Source organism: Taudactylus pleione, unplaced genomic scaffold (genome assembly GCF_031769625.1).
Source record: "Taudactylus pleione unplaced genomic scaffold, aTauple2 ptg000181l, whole genome shotgun sequence".
Taxonomy (NCBI): Eukaryota; Metazoa; Chordata; class Amphibia; order Anura; family Myobatrachidae; genus Taudactylus; species Taudactylus pleione.
This window is the reverse complement of record NW_028284583.1, coordinates 3823341-3839749: the sequence shown is the minus strand read 5'-3', so window position 1 is coordinate 3839749 and position 16409 is coordinate 3823341. Positions and strand designations below refer to the sequence as shown.

Sequence of the window (16409 nt, the reverse complement as noted above, 5' to 3'; positions counted from 1 at the left end):
CTGGCGAAAAGTCTTTAAAATTGAATACGGGGATAATGAAAATAGGTAAAAAAGATAACGGCCTTTTCGCTTCAAATTGAATATGGCCCTTAGTGTGAGAAATTGGAATGAATTCTGCACCATAGATTCTAGCTTATCATTTTCTCTTGTTGATCTAAATCTCATAACATAAACTCATAACATTGCTGAATGGTTGTTTTTTATATGCAGCGCAAAAATAATAAAGTACTAAAAAATGCTAGTATGTCTGCATAGAAGAGACCTAAATTTACCGAAATACACTTTAGCCTTTTTTTTCTCTCGTGTGAATTATGGCCCTGATTCAGAGCCGGACGCTCTGACCAGAGCGCTCGCTCTGAATCAGGGCCCACCTCCATAATTATGGAGCGTCCTCCTGGACGCTCGTATAGCTGTGGGTCACCACCCACAGCATATACGAGCGTGCAGGTTGATGGTCGCGATGGTCTTGACCATCGCGACCATCGCCACTGCGAGCCGAAGCCTGCGGTTGAGTTTCTCAACCGCAAGGCCCGGAGTGATTTGGCTCTATCAGAGCCAAAATCACTCCCACTGACATCACTAGTGATGTCAGTGGGGCCGGCTTCTGACGGTAGGCGTTCCCTTGGGAACGCCCCCGTCTGGGAGGCACGCCCCCGGCACGCCCTCCAAAGGGGGCGTGCTGTCAATCAACATCGACAGCACGCCCCCTTTGATCAGACACAACGAGCGAAGGAAAGTCCTTCGCTCGTCGCGTCTCGCGCATGCGCACGACGGAGCGCCCTCTGTCATGCGCAGTGCAGACCATCGGACAGCCGCTCGCGAGTGGGTCTGAATCAGGCCCTATATCTGTATATTGCTGTTTTCAGATACGCAGCTCACTGTCCATGAAAGCAGGAGAGCAGTGAAAATACAGGTTCTGCAGCTCAGAGTGCAGGAGAACCTAATATTTCCAGTATTGTTCAATACAGCTGTGGATCACATATTGATTTGAATAGGACTGCAAGAGTAGAGTCTGTTAGCTGGACACTAAAGGGGTATATTTACTAAAGTGAGAGTTTTTAGAAGTGGAGATGTTGCCCAAAGCAACCAATTAGATTCTAGCTATTATCTTCTAGAAGGTGGTAGTTAAATGTTAAGTAGAATCTGATTGGTTGCTATGGGCAACATTTCACTTCCAAAAACTCTCACTTTAGTAAATTTACCCCTAAGAGCTGGTCATACGTTATACTAGGTATGTGTGACTCTTGCTATTTTATTTCCCCAGTGATACCAAAGCTAAAGTCTATCTTGCATTGCGCAGTTTAGAAGATGATCTGAGTACAATATTCAGTCTGAGCAGGTACTATACAATGGGTATATTGTCCTGGATGTTGCTTGAGTGCTGCTGAATGGAACTTGTGAATTAAATGCGGTGGTCACTGCTGAATTGATATCAGTGGGGTTTGGGGGCACATATTTGCTGCCACAGCTATGCTAACAATTTATTTACAATGTACATTTTTTTTTTTTTTTTTGTCTTGCCAGTCCTACAACTGAGAAGGATAGGGTGATGGCAATCTTACATGGAAAAGTAGGTTTTCTTTCTCCGAGATCTGGAGGTATATATATATATATTTTCATTATTCCCATTTTTCTTACTCTTATTACAAAATGATGTTCGCACATTTTCTTTCTTTTTAATATAATTTCTTCAAATAGGCCAATCCTATAATGCAGTGCACTTTTCCCTGGGACGGGGAGTAAAGTGCCTGAATATACCAATTTTGATATGTACAATCTTTTTCTACACTGCAGACACTTTTGTTAGAAACTTATTAACCTACCAGTACATATTTGGACCATGGTAGGAGTGAATGACACTAGATGGAACCCACACAAACCTGGGATGGGGCCACATGGGTTTTATTGCTGAATCTGTTATTTACAGTCTGTCATATATCAATATATATCTGCAAATACATTGTCAGGCTTATGGCTAAAGGCCAAAATCATCAATACTATTCCAATCGCACATTTCTATACTTTATATGAACATAAAGAGAAGTTAGCGCTGCTAAACAGTTTATTAAAACAAGCAGTACGTAATTAAGAACATGAAAATAATTGTGATTGATGCACCAAGCTGTAAAGCTCCGTGTGTGTATGTGTGTGTGTGTGTATAAATGTATATTTATTAAGTAAATCGGCATTATAGGTTGCACTCAGAGAAATAATATGGACGCGGAATCCCCGCAAGTAAGTGTTTCAATTTTATTGTAAGAATTTTCATCGGGTCCTGATGAGAATTCTTACAATAGAACTGAAACGTTGACGCTGACTTGCGTTGATTCTGTGTCCATATTATTTCTGAGTGCCACCTATAACACTTGTTTAATATTATGCTGTGGAGGAAGGCACCATCAAAAATTGCGGCTTTTTGGTTTTAGTGCCAAGTGTCTTAAAAACAAAAAAGAGCAATTGCAGGGAGTTGCCTAAGTAACTTTTTCTGGAGAACTAATATATAGTCCTCTCGAACACAAAGTCCCTCCAAAGTCCAAGAAAAATTAGAGGATTCCTTGCAATTTTAGTGTCTTGCCTTCTATTGTGGTGGAAGTACATTGCCGAATCCCGCTCACAGCACAGTCTCGTCCATCTGGGTTATTACTTAGAGGGTTATGCTTACCCCGATAATTAACATACTAACTCACCGCGAGTGCCGCAGCAAATTAGTTATTGCTCCGACGCAGAGACAGCTAATCCGAAAATCATCTGTCTCCCTGAAGCGGCTTCACTGCTCCTTTCGGCGCAGTGAAACTCTGCACTGCCGAGTCGACTCGGCAGTGCTAGTGCACCTGCGTGAACTAGAGTTCACACAGGCACACAAAGCCCCGGCGGAAGGAGACGGGCATGGGCGGAGGGATTCGAAAGGATCCCTCTTCACAACCCTAGAAGCCTTTGTTCATGGACATATAAGTGCTGTGACTGTACGCAGCGTCAGCTGAGCGCCGAATTTAAAAAAGTAAAAAAATATTTCCTTGTTTGTACTACGTCTGTGCGCTGTCCCCCAGTGCGTTTTTCGTTCACCTGGAGTCCATCTCTTTACAACTGCATGTAGTTGGTATATAGAGTTACTGTTGGTAAGTAGCTGCATATCCTCAGACTCTATTTTTGTTTCTCCCTGTCATCAAACCATTTTAAGGGATTTATCGAATTGGTAGTCTCGGTTTAACTAGGCAAATATAGTTGACTAGAGATCAATGTACATAAGTTTTCCTAAAGAGCTACAGAAATTAATGGAATAGTATGGAATAATTGGGCGCATATTTATTTTAAATTGCAGAAAGTTACAGTAAGACTAAAATCTCTGTTTTGTGATATTGTTATGCGTTATCATGCTAGCATGTGTTACAAGTCACGGTCACAACTTGACACTTTCTGACAGTATGCCCGGACAGGACGGGGTTACTCCAGTTCTTCCTGTTGCTAGGCGATCGGCACGCCTCAGGAAGTGATGGTTATTCCACAAGTGCAAACCTGATTGGGACTTCAGCCTATTTATACTCACTGGACTATTGCAGCTGTGCCGACTATAGTGTGTCTGTGAGTTCCCACGGCCTGGCTGCATAGTCAGGTTGTTCCTGTTCTCCTGTGGATATGAACACCTATTCGGCTTCCTAGCCGCATCAAGCATCCCCTGTGCTGCCATCTGTTCACTGAACTTCCATACGGCTTCCTTATCTCATCTAGCAGCCACCGTGCTGCCATCTGCTCAGCTATCTCAATACAGCTTCCAGCCGCACCAAGCAGCCCCGTGCTGCAGTCTGCTCAGCTATCTCCATACAGCTTCCAGCTGCACCAAGCAGCCCCCGTGCTGCCATCTGTTCTTCAAAACCAAACTGTACTCTCACGGCTATAGTCGCATCAATGGCTATTGCCGCACCATCGGCACCATAGCCGCACCATCGGCAAAATTACCGCACCATCAGCTCCCAAGCCATTGTCAAAAAAACAAACTGTACTCTCATGGCTATAGCTGCACCATCGGCACCATTGCTGCACCAACAGCTATTGCCGCACCATCGGCACAATTGCCGCACCATCGGCTCCCAAGCCATTGTCCAAAAAACCAAACTGTACTCTCACGACTATAGCTGCACCATTGCCACACCATCGGCACAACTGCCCACCATCGGCTCCCAACCAAACTGTACTCTCACGGCTTGAGCCGCACCATCGGCACAATTGCAGCACCATTGGCTTTCTTGCCGCACCATCGGCTCCCAAGCCATTGTAAATCCAAACAGTACTCTAACGGCTATTGCCGCACTATAGCCGCACCATCGATATCCTTAACACCATCAACTGTGTCAGTCCTAATTGTACATGTTTACCTATTGAAATCTCTTGTATCTCCATGTGAGCCGCTACTACCTCGAGCATAAGTCCAGGCGGTCGCCTGAGTACCGGTGAACGTATCCTAGTTCTAAGGGAACAACGGGCGGTTGTTATTGGTGGAAGATCTCGCTAGCTGGTCTCACATGGAGTAGGCATGGAGTAGGCATCGGAATTCGTAACAGTGTGCCAGAACCACTCTTCTGATAATCAGCTGTCCTTGCAATGTCAGAGTTGTGTGCCCATCTTGTCATGTTATCAGAGATGCAGTGGATTTCATCGTCCTGACAGGATGCTTTTGCATGCAGAAAGGAAGCTGGCAAGTGTTGTAGTAGAAGTGAGCTGTGCTGTGGATGGACGTGTATGGGGACAGCGGGCCACATAGGAAGTGAAGGGTAAGCAGAAGAGATCTGTGATATCTCCTGCATTACCTTTTTGATGAATAGCCTGAAAACTTAATTTCTACAAAAGCAGGTGAAAATGTTAATTTTCACCTGCTTTTGTAAAAATTAAGTGATAATGAATAGATCCCTTAGTCCAGGGGCATATTTAGAGAGGAGGGGATCTGTGTTCACTCACCGTCCGGGGTCCCCTCCAGTGGGCGCGGCGCATTGACAGGTTCAGTAGACTGCGGGCACTAGTCTGTGCCCGGAGTCTACTGCGCATGCACAGGACACCGGGAAGATGGCGTGTCAGCCATTTTCCCAGCGATTTCCCTACTGCGTATGAGCAGAACTCCAGGAGGCTGCTAGAAGAGATGTTTGCGAGAATAAATTTTTTTGCTACCATATGTATCTGTAGTTCACATTTGACTGTAAGCTCATTGGACAGGGACGTTACCTTTTTGTTTCATGTCGATGTGCGCTCACTATACTGGATGATTTTATGTCATTTAGAAGAAGAGGAGGTAGGATATCTGCGCACTGAGAATGGGTATGGTTGGCGAGCTGCAGTAAGTGGTACAGCTGACACTGTAAATAGGCAAATGGATAAATAAATATACGTACTGCGCTCAGCTTAACCTTAATCTAGGCTAGGAAGATGGTCTTGTGTGGACTGATATATAAACCGTGAGAATCAGTATGATTATGAAACAACGAGGGGTTTTAATGCAAAAAACGGGGGGGGGATTTTATGTCATTGTCTGGTTGGTTCTACATATTGGAGCACACAGACTCCATTTGCTTTTTGTTATGATCCCCTTAATACTGTATGTTGTGCTGAGTAATATGTCAGTGCTTTATAAATAAAGGATCATAATTGACCTGTAAATAGTAAAGCAGATGCAGAGTAAAATGTATTGATTTATTAACTAGTTTACAATGCATTAAAGCTGGGTATGGAACAGTCTTAAGCATACTTGCTGGAATAAATGGTTTGTCTCTTTGGCCTCATCTGTTGGACACAAAAGGTATTTCAGAAAATATACAAAATACTGTACGCTTTATCTGAAGTTTGCAGTACTATATTTTGCTTTATGATATACAGTACATTACACTGCACTAAATTCCTGTTGTAAGCATTCTTCCAAAGATGTTCCAGATTGTATCCTAATCTGGTTTAAAATGAAAAAATTAACTTTGTAAAAAATTTTTTTTTTAACTACAAATAGACTGTATAAAATGTTGCTTAAGAGAGAACAACATGTACATGCTTAAATTGCTACATTGTATCGTGTGTGTGTAATTTCCTCTATATCAGTGGTTCCCAAACTGTGCGCCACTGCTCCCAGGGGTGCCGCAGTGCTGTCACCGGGGTGCCGCAGTGGCCGGTGGCTTAAAGAGACTAGCCAGTGTGGCTTTTTTTGTGTAAAATTATTTTTTTCTTTGCACAGGTGGAAGAGAGGTTGGTGGAGTAGAGCAAAGTGGCAAAGAGGGGTTTGTAACTAGCGGGGGAGGGGCAGTCACTGTAAAGCAACAGGCAGTGAATCCTAAGGCTGCCTGTTACTGAATGGGGTCCTACAGCGCAGTGCATTATGGAAATTCAGACAGGAAGTGACTGATCTGAGGAGCTATTTGCAGAACGGTGCTGACGAACAAAACTAAAGGTAAGTAAGGGAGAAACATGGAAGGAGCAAAAGGTGAGACATGAAGAAAAACTGCTATTCTTACACTTTGCCCCTCCTTTTTTTTAAAATACTTAATACGTTATTTTGACCCAACTACTTAAAAAACACAAAACAAAAAACAGACCTGCTCAGTAATTATTTGTCAGGTGTGCCTTGAAAAAATTATGGAGACCCTAAGGGTACCTTGTTTGGGAACTACTCCTCTGCAACATGTACTTGAATATGTTAAGATTATTTTAAGAGTTGATTTGCAATAAATAAAAAATCCCTATCTGTAATAATGTGGCAAAAAGGGTGTCAAATTATATATATATAAAAAAAAAAAATAGTTTGGTGTTGTAAATTGTTAGTTCGATCTGTGCTTACGTTCTTCTTCTTATATGGCCTTCACTCTAGTTTCTTCAGTAGACTTGCAACATTTAGGTGACTTATTCACTCTACTAGTTCTCAACCTGTAATGGTCCTGTCTGTCTGATTCACAGACACAAGTACTACACACCATTCAGTGGCGGAACTAGCGGTGGTGCAGCCGGTGGCTTGCATCGGAGCCCGCTGTAGTGCGGGGGCCCATAGCCGCTGCACCCGCCGCCAGTGTCCCCAGGGCCCCACAGTATTTAAATGTAGTGCAGGCCACAGTGAGAGTGGTCCACACTACACAGTAACAAACACACCGGCTCCCCCCACAGCAGGTGATGGGAGAGACTGGGGCATCGGATAGGGGGGACTACTACTGGGGGCAATGCATAGGGGGACTACTACTGGGGGGAATTCCATAAGGGGACTACTACTGGGGGCACTGCATAGGGGGCCCCAAAGCGCATTCTTGCACCTGGGCCCACCACTCTCTAGTTCCACCACTGACACCAATGTATGGGAGCATGTCTGGTGGAGGGGCGGCAATATGGCTTGTTTATTACCAGGAATTCGAGGCATAAGTAGAGGAATAGCAGGTGATTTTAGCTTAGTTTGATGATAATAAAGAGAAAAGGTGTGGTAAGTTAACAGGTTAAGTCTACAAAGAAATCATATCAATGTCGCTACGCAACCGCTCTTTTAGTAAATGCAGTTTACATGCAGTACTACTGGCACTAATTAGCATAATATATACATTTAGATTTATACACTTAAACCTCTAAGCCAGTGGTTCTCAAACTCTGGGCCTGATTCAGAGCCGCTCGTAAGCGGCCGCTCGCTCCGAGCGATGTTCGCACATCTGCATATGCGTATGGGTCGTACTGCGCATGCGCCAACCAGTCATTGCGGTCGGAAATCGTGCACTCGCAAAACAGCGAGGACCTGCTAATTTGAGTGACAAAATGAGGCGTTTGTGGGTGGTAACAGGGCAAGGTGCTTGAAAACGGGGAGTGGAGATACGAACGCAGGCGTGCCAAACTGTCAAAACGGGCGTTGAATGGGTGTGCATAATTAACAAACCAGCGTCATCGACCACGTCACTTGGTTGTCTTTTAGCCTGAACTGCTCGCAGTGATTGCGGGAAGTAAAATCTACCACAAGCACTGCGAGCAGTTCAGACGCCTTTCGATGTACTCGATTAATCTAATAAATAGCGGAGATGATGTATGATGCGAACAGCCAGGGGGCGTCTTTACAAAATAGCGAGCGCATGTTTCGTTTGCCCGCTCAGACATAGAGGCGTCAACAGACCGCAAAAGAGTGAGTGCTCAATTTAAATAGCCGGCCCCTTTTTCTGAACGACCATTCACAAATAGCGTCCGGCTCTGAATCAGGCCCTCTGTCCTCAGGATCCCACACAAGTAACGTTTTGCCGGTCACCTAGCAGGTGCACAGGTGTATTCATTACTCACTGATACATATTTTAAAAGTTCCACAGGTGGAACTAATCATTTTACTTGTGATTTCTATGAGACCTGGAAAACATGCACTATTTGGAGTCCTGAGGACCGAGTTTGAGAAACTGTGCTCTAAGCCACAAAACTCGTTTTAACTATAATACTGCCTATAATTGGTAACAATGAGCCCGCTCTTTCTGTGTAACAAATGGGTGAATTTAACTATTTAATTTTTGAACACCACTTTTCCACTGCCAGCAATAACCCGGGATTTTGCACATGAGGGTGCAGCAACCCGGGTTATATTGCTGTCTGAAAGGGCAGGGTTGAAATAAGCCGGGTCGAGTGAACTTCAACCCTGGTCATGAGCCGGGTTGAACACTGGTTCACCCCAGCTCGTGAAGCAGTGTGAACGGGTAACCCAAGTCGATGCAACCCGGGTCCCTTTCTCTGCATAGCAAAAGCCAGCGCTTGGTGAGGAGATAATTTCCAAGTGCCCGCTCATCACGTGACGTCGATGGTCGCTCCAGGGATGGGCGCGTGAACATAATCCTGGGTGCGACCTGGCATACTAGTGGAAAAGTGTAACAGTCTTTTTTTCTGGAAGAACCTAGGTAATTATAAGGATAAAATACCCATTTGCGCAAACAAATAATTATTTGCTGCAGTACTTGCACTCGAATGATCTTGCTAACAGTTGAATGCTAGCTATTGTATGCCAATGCTGGCCCAGTTTTTGTGATCTACTGTCGCAGTGTGCCGGACACCGGCCGTTACTTACCGGGACCCGGCAGCACTGGGGTCCCAGCGGGAATCGGCGTCTCTGGTCCTGGCTCCTGATGCGTATGCAAAGTGCAGGTGGCTTCAGCTCCCCTAGGGGTGCACACGCCGACCTGCAGGAAAAGTGACAGGCGTGCCAATTGGTAGAGCATATTTCCCCTTCATGCTAAGGACCTGGAAGTGACGTGCAGTGAGGGCGGAAGTGCGATTCCATGCCCGTAAAATTCACCTAAAGAAGAAGAAACTTGTTCCCTCGTGGGCTCGCTTAGTTCGCCACAGGATTATATTCCTCCCCCCCTATAAGAGGGAGTCTGTGGTACTAGACAGGTACCAGAGTATAAGCTCATACCTACTTCAGCGTACTTGTGTTCTTGTGCATTCTGTTATGCGTTGTTGACCTCAGCTTCCCTTGTGACCTGTGGCCCTGATTCAGAGCCGGACGCTCTGACAGAGCGCTCGCTCTGAATCAGGGCGTCTTTTTTGTTTTTAAGGAGCGACCTCCTGGTCACATCGTGACCATCGGGCTTGCGACGAGACCCTTGAGGCCACAAGCCCCAGAGAGCTTTCGGCTCTAACAGAGCCGAAAGCTCTCCACTGACATCACTTGTGATGTCAGTGGGGCCGCCCCCAGACGGTAGGAGTTCTCATGGGAATGCCTCCGTCTGGGCAGCCACCCCCCCAGCCCGCCCACCAAAGGGGGCGTGCTGTCACTCAATATCGACTGCACGCCGCCTTTGGTGCGAGACCCGGAGCGACTGATTGCCCATCGCTATACGGGTCTTGCGTATGCGCACGACTGAGCTGGCTCCGTCGTACGCATGCGCTCTGGGCCACCATTGACCCGGTTGCGAGCGCTCAGCGCTTGCGACCGGGTCTGAATCAGGCCCTGTATCCGTCTCCTCCCTGGTACTGCGATTGGCGATTCAGTTTTGATTTCGGCTATCCTCCTTGACTGATTTTGCCTCATCCTTGGTACTACGCAGCTCGGCTGGTTCTGACCTGGATTGTTGAATTCTCTTGTACGTCTTTCTTTCGACGTGCTATTATCACACTCCTGTGTACACCAGCACCTGTATGAGGGGCACCCAGACAGAGGGCCGGGAACTACGTGTTGGACGCAGTTAAGTCCACACCTCCTTGCGGGGGTCCATAGGCGTCTTTATAATGGGTGCAAGGCGTGCGGGGCACACGGGCCCCTGGGTCCAGGGGGGTCCACACCGCACACCCTGCATCTATAGGTAATTATACTTACCTCTCTGCCGATTCCCGAAGTGCTGCTCCACAGCGCCGGATAGGCACTGCAGGGCAGCAAACACTCACTGGGAAAATGTCAGTGTCCATTCTCCCAGTGATCTGCGCAGAAAAGATGTCCCCTGGAAAGTAGGCACGGGCGCCATTTTCCCGGAGACCCGCGCATGCGCAGTAGATTCTGGCATGAAGCCAGAATCTACAGCGCTTAGTGCCACTGAGCCGCTGACAGAGAGGAGGGAGCCCAAACGTAGGCTGCACACGGGCCCCCTCCTCTCTTAAAATGCCCCTGCAGGGGTCCTTGGTGAAAACTCCACGCCTCTGTACTCTTTCTGCCAATCCCAAGTAAGGGCAAGCACCATTGTTCTCCCAAGAATTGTGACATCTACTAAGTGCAGCCTTTCTGGTTCACCCACTTTAGCAGTCTAGGCCTCTGGTCTTTCTCAGTACAACTCCTCTCCCTCTTGACTACAGATTGCCCAGCTCTTTTGCTGGGTGTCTTTTTAGTAAACCTCTGCATTACAATTTTTCTACTTTACAGATAGGGCCTCTCATTCTCTGCTCAGATCAACATCTTTGTTGATCACTTGAATTGGTCTCCCTGTGGGGATGTAGTTAATAGACCGGAGGACGAGATGCCGCCGGTCTATATCCGACAACGAAAGGGGGAGGGGGATTAGATTTAGGCACCCCCGGGGGGGACTTAGGGTTAGGCACCACCCTGGGAGTCTTAGGGTTAGGCACCACTAAAGGAGGGTTAGGGGGGGAGAGAGGGGAGGGTACTTACCAGCCTAGTCGGGATCTTGTCCTGTCGGGCTTCATACCTATCCCTCCCTGTGCATTGCAATGCAATACTGCAGATGGTGGTCCACTAGGATAGTGAAGAGATGAGAGATGAAAACAGGGTGCCTATTAATCAAGAAACAAAAATCAATCACTGCTATGTACTCAGCTGAGCACCCCATGTGGTTACTTAGTTTGCTCCCACAGAAACAACCCTAGAAGACATTGAGGGTTCAAAGACAGACTACCTTATTAGCAATACAACGTGCTGTAAGAGGTGATAATTACATATTGACCCTTTTGAGGTACCTGATCCAGTGAATTGGTTTTGTTATCACGCATGGGGCAAGTAAGGAGTTTTGTTTTTCTCTAAACTTAAATTGCCATGTAAAATATGATTGAGCGCTATGATAAAATAATAAAAACATAACAATCACATAAATTGATGTTTATAGTCTATTTAGACTAATTGAGGAATGATATAAGGCAGCAAAGTCCTGCTGGTAATCCGCACCTATCAATAGTCCGTGGTGCCAGCCCCTTATCTAACTGTCCCTACCTTACTACCAGTGATGGATTCCTTCTCCCTCCGGGGACTTTTCTTTCCCGTGAGGCTCCGACAGCGCGTGGCGCTTGCGGCGCTGGATGGGACCTTCAATAGCCGGAGTAAACCGCTGGATTACCGCTTCCTCCAGTGGGATTTCTCTTCTCATCATGGCTCTCGCAGCCGCGGCGCTGGGTAGTGACGTCAGATGCCGGGTGGCTCACTCGGACTTGGCAGTGGAATATTGCTGCTATCCTCTTTCAATCACCTACGCATTTCAGACCTGTTGGTCCTTTCTCAAGGATGGGATTGTTCAATTCTCTTTTTTTATTTATATTTAAACTTTATTGAAACATTAAAAAAATGGATATTCTATGCCGGAAGTAGATGGGCATTTTGGCGTCAAGCACATGTTCCCAAATACTCCATTTTATTATTAAGTGATTGTTATACCTGTTAAATATATGTATGAGTGTGTACCTATAAAATATGTAGTAAAAACTATATGAAATTATTATAAAAAAGCCTTTAATTCTATTTCTATATTGAGACCATGTGGTTCTAATGTTTGTAATAAAAAAATCCATTTTGTTTCATTTTCTTTTGAGTACATTCACCAAGTCTTCTCCTCTACAATTTGGATTGATTTTTTGAATTCCAAGGAATTTAAGGCCTTTTGGATTTTTATTATGATGACTCAAAAAATGGGCTGAGAGACTGTGCGTAGTAAGACCTCTTTTTATGTTGTATATATGTTCCGCTACTCTTATTTTTACTTTCCTTTTTGTTTGCCCCACGTATTGGATTCCGCAGGGGCATTCTAACAAATATATTATATCTCACAGGATATAAACTCTGTTATTTTATGACTTTTTCCAGTTTTTCTTGAAGAGAATTCTTGAATTCTAGAGGTATTCGCTATTTGATTTGTACAGCCCATAAATTTTTTACAAAAATGAAAGCCTTTCGATGCTTTACTCACATTTTCTTCAACACTTTTTATTGGAAGGAAACTTTTCATCAGTTGTTGTTTTAGATTTTTCGCCTTTTTGTAAATTATACACGGTTTTAGAGGTAAAACTTTTCTAACAAAAGAACATCAGGAGTTGGAAGGAACTATAAACCATATAATTGGAGGAACTTTTACATATAATAATCCGTATAAATGGATTAATCAGTCATATCAAGAAGGAATACAGGAAGCGAGAGAAGAACAAAAAAGCTTCAGAACCCTAATAAATGACATTGAAGAGAAGAATGATCAAACAACAATAGGAAAGAAAAAACACAGAAGAGGAACTATACAGAAGAGATTGAGCGTGAGAATAACCTATGTGAAGAAGATTTTTTAGATGTCATGTGGGGATCAGAAAAACCTCCGGACCAGATGTAGTCAATGGAAAAAAAGAAGAAGGAATGACCCATTATACGAAAGAGCGGGAACAAGAGGTGGTAAGAGAAAAAAGAATACACCGCCGGTAGAAGATACGGAGGCAGACCAAAAAGGAACAATTTTCAATCTAAGTAAAAAAGAGCTTACAAAAGATCAGGAAAATGTTCTAAAAAAGGGTTTGAAATTTGCCCCCCAATCTGGATTAAATAAATGTAATTTATATATTGATAAGCAAAATTTATAAGAAAAATATGCCTAAACAAATATTTTCTTAAAGATCCAATTACAAGAGAAAATTGTTTTTCATCTAAGGAATATCTACATGCAAATTTTAAACCAACGTCTACCTTCTATCCAACCCATGTAAAAGGACCACATATTACCACCTTTCAGCGGCTAGTGGAAGAAGAAATTGCAAAACTTCCAGTGAAATCAAAAATACCCATTAACTTTACAGAAAAAGAAAGGAAGAGTTTACAAGAATTAAGAGATGAATTGTGATAAAGCCGGCAGACAAAGGGGGAGGTGTGGTTATTATGAATGTAGAAGATTACAAAAAAGAAGCGTTCAAATTACTCTCAGATACAACCACATATCTAAAATTAAATAAAGATCCTACAAAAGAATTTAAGAATATTTTAGAAGATCATTTAGATGAAGGTCTGGAATTAGGAATTATTACTAAGACAGAGTATGAAGTTTTGAATATAAATTATCTGCGAATTCCAACTCTATACCACCTACCAAAGATCCACAAGCAAATGGAAAACCCACCAGGAAGACCCATATTATCTGGTGTTGGATCTCTTACATCCAATTTGTCGAAATATGTTGACTTCTTCTTACAGCCATTAGTATCCCAACAAAAGAGTTATTTAAAGGATACTATGCATATCCTCCAAATTCTTAAGAGAACAGAATGGAAAGAGTCATATACACTCTGTACAAGTGACATTAAGTCACTATATACAGTTGTAAGCTATCAAAAAGGATGTGATGCAACTCGCCATTACCTTTCTTCAATGACCAAAATTTCAAATAGTCAAATACATTTTATTATGGATTCTATAGATTTCATCTTGAGAAAAAATTACTTCTGGTATGAGGGAGACTTCTTTCTGCAAATTAAAGGAACGGCCATGGGAACATCTTGTGCCCCCTGCTATGCTAATTTATTTGTGGCATGGTGGGAAGATAACTTTATTTGGAAAGATAATCCATTTCTACAAAATATTATTGTATGGCAAAGATACATAGATTACCTTTTTTTCATATGGAATGGTACAGATGAGGAATTACTACACTTTCTGGCATATATGAATGACGACAAATTAAATCTGGAATTTACTTCAAATCATAGTAAAGAAATTATGACTTTTTTTAGACCTGGAAATCTTTATAAAGGATAACCAGATACATACACAGAATCATATAAAAGATGTAAGCGGGAATAATATTCTGCCAGCTCATAGTAATCACCATAAGAAATGGATAAAGAATATTCCGGGAGGTCAGCTCAGACGAATTTAAAAGAAATTGTACTGAGGAAACAACTTTTCTTAATCAAGCAAAAGAGATTAAATCAAATTTTATGAAGAACGGCTATAAAGAAGAGTTATTGCAGAATTAAATTGATCGGGTTTCCCAATTAGAAAGAAAAGAACTTATTCAATACAAAACAAAAGGAGAGAGAGATCCTAGGGCAGTTGCATTTATCACACAATTTAATGGAAACTATAAAAAAATAGAAGAGATTTTGGCTAAATATTGGAATGTATTATTATTGGATGAAGAAGTTAGAAAAGTTTTACCTCTAAAACCGTGTATAATTTACAAAAAGGCAAAAAATCTAAAACAACAACTGACGAAAAGTTTCCTTCCAATAAAAAGTGTTGAAGAAAATGTGAGTAAAGCATCGAAAGGCTTTCATTTTTGTAAAAAATGTATGGGCTGTAGAAATTAAATAGCGAATACCTCTAGAATTCAAGAATTCTCTTCAAGAAAAACTGGAATAAGTCATAAAATAACAGAGTTTATATCCTGTGAGACCGAAGGGGCAATATATTTGTTAGAATGCCCCTGCGGAATCCAATACGTGGGGCAAACAAAAAGGAAAATTAAAATAAGAGTAGCGGAACATATATACAACATAAAAAGAGGTCTTACTACGCACAGTCTCTCAGCCCATTTTTTGAGTCATCATAATAAAATCCAAAAGGCCTTAAATTCCTTTGGAAAAAATCAATCCAAATTGGAGAGGAGAAGACTTGGTGAATTTACTCAAAAGAGATGAAACAAAGTGGATTTTTTTATTACAAACATTAGAACCACATGGTCTCAATATAGAAATAGAATTAAAGGCTTTTTTTATAATAATTTCATATAGTTTTTACTACATATTTTATAGGTACACACTCATTATACATATATTTAACAGGTATAACAATCACTTAATAATAAAATGGAGTATTTGGGAACATGTGCTTGACGCCAAAATGCCCATCCACTTCCGGCATAGAATATCCATTTTTTTTATCTGTTTCAATAAAGTTTAACTATAAATAAAGAAAGAGAATTGAACAATCCCATCCTTGATAAAAGGACCAACAGGTCTGAAACGCGTAGGTGATTGAAAGAGGATAGCAGCAATATTCCACTGCCAAGTCCGAGTGAGCCACCTGGCGTCTGACGTCACTACCCAGCGCCACGGCTGTGAGAGCCAGGCTGAGAAGAGGAATCCCACTGGAGGAAACTGTAATCCAGCGGCTTACTCCGGTGATTGAAGGTCCCATCCAGCGCCGCAGCCGCCACGCGCTGTCGGAGCCTCACGGGAAAGAAAAGTCCCCGGAGGGAGAAGGAATCCATCACTGGTAGTAAGGTAGGGACAGTTAGATAAGGGGCTGGCACCACGGACTATTGATAGGTGCGGATTACCAGCAGGACTTTGCTGCCTTATATCATTCCTCAATTAGTCTAAATAGACTATAAACATCAATTTATGTGATTGTTATGTTTTTATTATTTTATCATAGCGCTCAATCTTATTTTACTAGTGATTTTTATTTCTAATTGCGCTGCTGATATTACAAGCGCAGAGCACATTCCCCCAATTCTTTTAAATTGCCATGTGTTTGGGGTTTTATGCCTCATTCCACTGGATCAACCAATCTAGTCTATAATATAAGGTTGAACTTGATCATAGTCATGGGTTTTTTTTCATACTCAGTACTAAATTTTTTTTTTTTTATAAGTAAAAGGAACGCACAGAAAAGCAATCCAACATTCCATATTTGGGGGGATATTGACTAGTGTTAGTTGCTAATTATGGTTACATATAAGCAGTCTGGATATCCCAGAGGATAAACTGTTGGGTTCATTTTATTTATTCATATGTCATTTACTTTGAATATG

General features: G+C 42.8%; 1 protein-coding gene across 1 annotated transcript in view; it reads left to right on the top strand.

Annotated features, from left to right (window-relative positions):
- Nucleotides 1-16409, top strand: part of LOC148519817 (mediator of RNA polymerase II transcription subunit 1-like) — a 73089-nt gene that overhangs the window by 30537 nt on the left and 26143 nt on the right. The window contains exons 8-9 of the mRNA XM_088476039.1: nucleotides 1265-1339; nucleotides 1525-1598. Coding sequence (XP_088332165.1) covers nucleotides 1265-1339; nucleotides 1525-1598 — 149 coding nt within the window. The remainder of the gene's footprint in view (nucleotides 1-1264; nucleotides 1340-1524; nucleotides 1599-16409) is intronic.